This window comes from Gymnogyps californianus, chromosome 2 (assembly GCF_018139145.2).
Source record: "Gymnogyps californianus isolate 813 chromosome 2, ASM1813914v2, whole genome shotgun sequence".
Lineage (NCBI taxonomy): Eukaryota > Metazoa > Chordata > Aves > Accipitriformes > Cathartidae > Gymnogyps > Gymnogyps californianus.
In genome coordinates this window covers 129,544,531-129,551,722 of record NC_059472.1, presented here as the reverse complement: position 1 = coordinate 129,551,722, position 7,192 = coordinate 129,544,531, and the positions used below count along the sequence as shown (strand labels likewise).

Sequence of the window (7,192 nt, the reverse complement as noted above, 5' to 3'; positions counted from 1 at the left end):
AACTGATCATAAAATGATTCACATTGCTCTGAAACCAAAAGCAAAATTCAAATTAAAACAAAACAAAACAAAAGCAACTCAAACATCATATACTACTGCATAGGGGTTTAACTTTAGCATTACTCACTCAGCTACACAAAACATGGAATCTAGATTAATATACAAAAATGTTTTATTTCACAGTGAGGTACATAAAGCTTCTAACTTTAGTAGGCTAAGGCTAAGAGAGAATTGCCTGTTAGGATAAAGATTGTTTCACATTCCTGAAATATTCTCACCTATTATTGTTTCTGAAGAAAGGCACCAATATCATTTATCCATCAACAGTTCACCTCTACCTCTACCCATTTAGAAATGAAGATGGATTATGTGAGGGTCAGTGATCTACTGACCATCACGGACCCAGATAACTACAGCACACATTAATGTGTACAAGTACCAAGCAGTATTTATTCAAAAACAATTTAAAAATAGCTCATTTGTAAACATATTACAAAACTCTGTTAGTTTTTCCTAGTGGTGTCAGCAATATATTCCTGTAAAACTAACCAGCTGCATTATTGTTTCCCGTTTACAAAAAAGTATGAAAACACACTTGCGCACATTAAATCGCCTCACATTCGGTTTGACTTAAAATGGCACAGCGTTCAAACTGTCCAGCACAAAACATACATTTCCAGCCCTCTAGACAACTTGCAGGTTGCACACATTTCAACAGTAACATTAAAAGACGACCCTCAGTCGAAACTTTTAATTAGGAAGGGCTGGTGCCTTGGAAAGGTCTCGTCAAAGCATCCTTGCGCAGGGCCGGGCCGCTCGTTGTAACTGTTGTCCCCAACTGCAGTCCAAGAAAACCACCTGTAAAATACCACACTTAAATTTACGGCTCTGTGTTCACGTAAGGGAGGCACCAGCTGCTGTTCGCAGCAGCTCCCGCCGTTTTGCTCTCCTCATGGCAAGGAACAGTTACCGCCGCAGCCAGGGCTTTTGCTCGGGTCTGAGAAAACAGTGACCTCCTAGCAAAGGTGACCGAGTAAGCCCGTCTCACAGACGGCATCAGCCCCGGCCTGCAGTAAGGGTGGCTGAAGGCCTGCCGGGAGCTGTAGTTCGGCGGGCTCAGTCGGCGAACCGCTGCAGCAGGTGGTCATCGCCGTGGTGGCCACCACCGCCGCTCTCCATGAAGCGCTCGCAGGGGAACTCGATGAGGTCGGCCTCGCTGAGGGCGCAGGCAGCGCCGCGGGGCGGCCGGTGGGACTGGAAGCCCGAGAAGTCAGCGGAGACACCGGTGCCCATGGAGCGGAGGGGTCGGCGGGTGGAGTAGAGCTGCCGGACATGGACGGGGGCCGCCTTCCGCCGCCGCCGCCCCAGCACCTTCTTCCGCAGCAGGCGGGAGGCCCAGGCGGCCAGTGCCGCGAAGAGCAGCAGGGCGTTCACCGCCAGCAGCACCAGGGTGAGGAGCTGCTGGTCGGGGCCGCGGGGCCCGCCCGCCGCCGCCGCCGCCGCCGCGCCGCCCTCGGGCAGGGTGACCAGCCCGGCGCAGTGGTCCCGCGGCGCCACCGGGCACACGCGGCCGCCGAGGACGCCCTCGACGCAGACGAGGTAGGGGGTGTCCGGGCGGAGCTCCCGCAGGGTGGCGGCCGGCTCCCCGCGCTCCGGCAGGTAGACGAAGCGCTGGAACTTGACGGCGGTGCCGAAGCGGTCAAAGAGGAGGCGGAACCGCGCCGGCCCCAGCAGGCGGGGGCTGCGGTGCGGCCGCACGGCCCAGCGCACCGTCACCGAGCTGGAGCCCACCGCCTCCACCGACAGGTTGCAGAGGAACAGCTTGTTGAAGTCGCACGGGTCGGACACCAGCGGCGGGACGCCGGCGCCCGGCGCCGAGCGGGGCTTGCCGGCCCGCCGGGGCCACGCCGCGCTGGGCGGCGCCGGCCCGGAGGCCGCCGGGCGGGCGGGCAGCGGCGGCGTGGGGCTGGCCGCCTCCGCCGCCGCCGCGCTCTCGGGCGCCCCCAGCAGGCGGGCGGTGGAGGCGGACGGCGGCGGCCCCGGGGGCCCGCGGGGCAGCCGCGCGCCGCCGCCGCCGCTGCTGCTGTTGCTGCCGAGCCCCTCGGCGGCCGGCGGCGGCCGGCGCTGCTCCTCGGCTGCCGGCGGCGGGGACGCGGAGGGGGGAGAGGCACCGTCGTGGCAGGGGCCGCCGTCTTGCGGCGGCGGCAGCTGGGCGTCCTGCAGGTAGTCGAGGTACTTGCCGGCCAGGGTGGGCGGCAGGCGGCACTGCACGAAGACGGTGAGAAGGCGGCCCTGGGAGTGCCAGGCCCCCAGCCAGTGCTTGAGGCCGCGGAGGCGGCAGTCGCAGCTCCAGGCGTTCCCCTCCAGCTCCAGGCGGTAGAGGGCCGGGCTGGAGGCAAAGAGCTCGCCGGGGAGGGTGGCCAGCGCGTTGTCTCGCAGGCTGAGCTCCCGCAAGCGGCCGAGGCGGCCAAAGGTGGCGGGGTGCAGGGTGCTCAGCGCATTGCGGCTCAGATCCAGCGCCTCCAGGCTGCTCAGCGGCTCCAGCAGTGCAGCGGGCAGGTGGCTCAGCAGGTTTCCCTCCAGGCGCAGCTCCTTCAGCGAACCCAGCCCCGTGAAGGCATCGGGGGCCAAGTGAGCCAGTTGGTTGCCGCTGAGTGAGAGCTTCGCCAGGCCAGGCAGGTGCTGGAAGAGCCCCCCTGTCAGCTGCTGCAGGCTGTTGCTGGCCAGCAGCAGGGTGTGGAGGGAGCGCAGCGGCCCGAAGATGTCTGGGTGGCGAAGGGTACTCTGCTGGTTCCCCGAGAGGTCGAGGAAGCGCAGCTTAGCCAGGCCAGTGAAGGCACCGCGGCTCAGCCAGCGGATGCGGTTGGACTCCAGGTGCAGGTAGAGTAAGTTCGGCAGCCCTGAGAAAGTGGAGTCACCCAGCGAGCCCAGCTCGTTGCCATCCAGGCGCAGCTTGACAAGGCTGCCGAGGCCGGAGAAGGAGGCGGCGCTGAGGCGGCCGATCTCGTTGGCGTTCACGTAGAGGATGCGCAGCTTGGCCAGGGCGCTGAGGGTGCCGGGGGCCAGCGCCGGCAGCAGGTTGTTGCCCAGGTAGAGCTCCTCCAGCCGACCCAGGCGCTCAAAGGCCTTGGGATGCAGCGAGCGGATCCGGTTGTACTGCAGGTCCAGGCGCTGGAGCCCTGCCAGGCGGTGGAAGTCGAAGGCGGAGATGTTGGCGATGAAGTTGCCCCCGAGGCTGTAGGTGAGGATATCCTGGGGCTCGGCAGCCTTGGGCACCGAGCGCAGGCCCCGGTTGGTGCAGAGGAGGTGCTGGTGCTGCTGGCAGTCGCATGGCTCAGGGCAGATGGGCTCGGCCGCGGGCAGCAGCAGGAGGAAGAGGGGGACGGAGCCCCAGAGCACCCGCGGCAGCACCATCAGGCGGACCCGGCGCGGCGCCCCCATCCCGGGACGAGCCGTGGGCTGCTTCCCCCGCCGGCTTTGTGTCTCTCCGGCATCCCCCCCGCTCCTCCTCCGCGGCTGCTAGTCGGCCCCTCCTCTGCTCCGCGCCGGGCTGAGCTCCGCGCCGGGCAGGCGGGCGCGGCGGCGGCGGGGGCTGCAGGTCGCGGTGCCCGGCACCATGGGCTCGCCCGAGCCGGCCGGGGGCGCGGAGCGGCCGGGAGGGCTGCAGGCTGCCGCCGCCCGGGCTCTGCCGCCCCTCGCGGCCCGCAGGCTGCGGTTCGGCGGGCGCGGGGCCGGTGCTGCCGCAGCCGCGGGGGGCGGGCGGGGATGCGTGCGGCCGGCGGGCTGCGGAGCGGAGCGGCGCGGCTGCCCGCTGCTCCGCCGGCTCTCCCAGGGGCGGAGGGGGCGGGCGGAGCCGGGAGGGGGATGGGGGGGCGGCGGGCGGAGCGGGCAGCTGGAGAAAGACGAGCTCCGAAACTTGCCGGGAAAACTCAGCGGAAATTCGTACTTCCCACACTGTGCCCTGGGGGACCGGAGGATCGGATGGAGCGGGGGAGAGGGAGGACGGCGCGGCGCGGCGCGGCGGGGGGGGGAAGCCCGCGGCCGGTCCTGGCTCGGCTCAGCCCCGGCAGCGAGCAGGGGCGCAAAGTGGGAAAGTAGGAATTGGAACCGGCTGTGGCTGCCTCCCAGCCACATGGGCTGCAGATAGCGCTGCGCATCGGGGAGGGGGAAGGGAACAGAAGTAAACTAGTCGGCGTCTGCCCCCCCCCCCCCTTTTTTTTTGCTTGCATTTAGAAACCTGCCAAAAGCTCTAGTTACGGTTTACCACAGATTAAGGACTTGGTTTTGTTTTAAGCAAACGGCAATCAGAGGACTAAGCCACCTACACTACATCAAAGAATGAATTTTCATTCTTTCTCTGCACTGTCCTGCCCAGTAGGTTCCTGACAAAGCTGCCAGCGAAGATGCAGTTGAACATAGCTCCGGGTCCACGAGGGGCTCGTCAGGGTGATTAAGATGCTCTTTAAAATAATTCCCATTTTAAAGAATCTTCTCTCTGAACAGCATACAAATTCAGATTGAAAGCAATGTGTTGGAAGGCATACTGAAAACAAAATAGACTGTGTACCCATTCATTCAATGACTTGCCTTTCTTTCCTGTTGGCATTTTTTGTTTTCCAAAAATGTTGCCAAGGGGGTAAATAAGTGTCTAAGGGCAGGAGGAAATGCCTAGATATGAAGGCTATATAGGGCTGTCAAGGATGATGAGAGAAAGAAGACAATGCCCAAAATATCGCGTTGCAAATTTAATAAATACATTGGAAACTGTGTCATCAGGTGAAGTTGTATCCAGCTGAACACACTTTGCATACACCTCTGGACTAAAGCAGTGTACAAGCCATGCCCCTTTCTCTTACCAGAAGGCAGAATTTAGATAGCTTTCAAGGAAGCTTTGTTTTTAGTGGCTGTGTCAACATGAGCAGATAGTACAGTATGATAGTTTGTGCTGAGTCCCTGTTGTCCGCTTTCATGGAGAGGTGTTACTTTGAGCTAACTCTGATTTGGTCCTGCTTTTTAGCACTTTGAGATTATGAAGTGTGCTCCAAGCCTGCTCTGGAGCATGAAGCACAGTGTTGTGCATGGAGGTGATCAGCAGATTTGCCTCAAAAGCACACTGGCAGTCTGAAGAAACCTTGAAGAGAAGGGGTAAGGCTTGGCTCGGTCAAAGGAACATCACTATGAGCATCTTAATTCTTAGCTCTTGCAGTTAGCTGAGGCTGGGCCTTATGAAGAAGAATCTTTTTGTAGTGGTAACTGCATTGTGCTGGTGTGAGAAGTCATATTTGGGGCAGGAGGGTGATAGTTTAGATAATCTGGATGAATTTTGCAAGTATCTTCTAAAATCAAGTGAGCAGCTCTGAATTATAACTTGCTTATTGGGAAAACCCGGGGTGAACAATAATGTGCTGGAATATGGTTACGGCAAGGTGAGCTGGTTAAAGGGGATCGTGAAATTTAAAGCTAGAGATTTTTTTTGGTGAGAAATGGCAGTTGCATAGGCAATCTTGATAAGCTAGAAGAGTACCTGAAAGGTTAGGTACTTATACCCAAAAATCTACTTACAGGGGAAGACATCAGAGTATATTGCATCAAAATGAAAAATTTTTCAAGCGAAAATGGTGGAAATCAGAGTTGTCAGATTCCAGAACTTGCTAACTTCTGCAGACGTGCACTATCTTGTCATCAAACAAGCATGTTCTTAGATTAACTTAATTTAAAATTGTGTCCTAAATTGTTGCTGCATTGTTTTCTGAGGGTGGACAGAAGTTTGTCTGCTTCTTGAGTGAAGTGGAAAGCTTCTGTTTTGTTTATTTGTAACTGCTTTATTTCAAGCAGTACATGCTTGATTAGTAAGGTATTTTTTTCCTGAAATAAATCTGAGTAAGTTTCACAGGAGGAATGTTTTGCTAGCCTTTTTTCTTCTTTTCCCAGGTTATGATCCAGCATTTGTTCATGATTCTAATGTCCATGGGTTAAGAATCCAGACCTTTTAGCTCAGTCTCTTCCTTATTGAATATGTTTTCACTTGCCAGCTTTTTCTTTTCAGTGTCTATCACATCATGTCTAATATTCAGGACAAAGTAGAGGGATTTTTTCCACCCTACAAACCAACACCCTAGACTGCGTGTTTCTTTCCTCATTCTCAAAGCCACTCCAGTGCAAGGGAAGACATCCTGGCTCTCAAAGTTTTCTTTAATTCTGAGCAAAGCCTAATTGAGTAGTGACTTTTTCCCCCAATAAATTTGCTTCACTGTGGTGCACTTTAAATAGCGAAATTTTAGAAAACCATTCTGTATAATAGTATGCTTATTTTCAGTTCCTTTGGGTTTTTCTTTTGAAACATGCTCAAGCTTATAAGGGCAATTTATGAACTGTCCTTCCTGTAGAAGCACCATAGATCTTTTTCTAGTCATGCGTCATTGCAAATACTAAAGGTTTAAGTCAAATTGTGTCTTATGTATTGCTTTTGATTTATGCTTTCTGACATGTAGCCAACATTATTATTTTCACTGGGTTTGGGGAATTATAAGTGACAGGAATTTAATAAAGAAATTTTACTAGTGATTCTTAAGAAGAGAATTCATTACACACTTGTTCTCACACTGGAAATATTTTATACCAGAAAACAAATAAACAAATACAATGGGCTTTTTGCTGATTTTTTTTTTTTTTTTAAATTCAAGTAGGAAGTTATTATTCAAAATACATTAGGAACACATCTGTTCAGATAAAAGATGCCACATTTGTTTTCCTACTTTGGAACAGGAACTTCCCAGCTGCAGTAGTTCTTGTTTCCTTATCCAAGCACACAATAAAATTTTTAATGCATGATTGAGAAATAGTAATTTTTCTTACCCCAAACTGAAAAAGCATAAATCTGACTATGAAAAACCGGGGGGGGGGATATTAAAACGTAGCCTATTCTTAAAAGCTTTAAAGATTATCTTAAAATACACCTTCATGGTTAAGATTTGAAGCATGAGGACTTTGAAGGGCCAAGAACAAATAGCAAAACCAGAAATACCGTCTTTCCACTGATACATATCTCTTCCTGTGATGATTATGAGAGAACTGACCTTAAATAAGGTATTGTTTCATGGCTAAATAGTATCCATATGTTTGTTATACCTAAGACCAAATACTTCTATGATTTTCTTTTTGTTGTTGTTTTTTCGAGAGATGTTATCGAGGC

At 54.2% G+C, this 7,192-nt stretch overlaps 1 protein-coding gene across 1 annotated transcript; it reads right to left on the bottom strand.

Annotated features, from left to right (window-relative positions):
- Positions 1-430: 430 nt before the first annotated feature.
- Positions 431-3,441, bottom strand: TRIL (TLR4 interactor with leucine rich repeats). Its single transcript, XM_050891977.1, has one exon. The coding sequence runs from the start codon at positions 3,439-3,441 to the stop codon at positions 1,117-1,119; it is 2,325 nt and encodes a 774-aa protein (XP_050747934.1). The 3' UTR covers positions 431-1,116.
- Between the last annotated feature and the right edge of the window lie 3,751 nt (positions 3,442-7,192).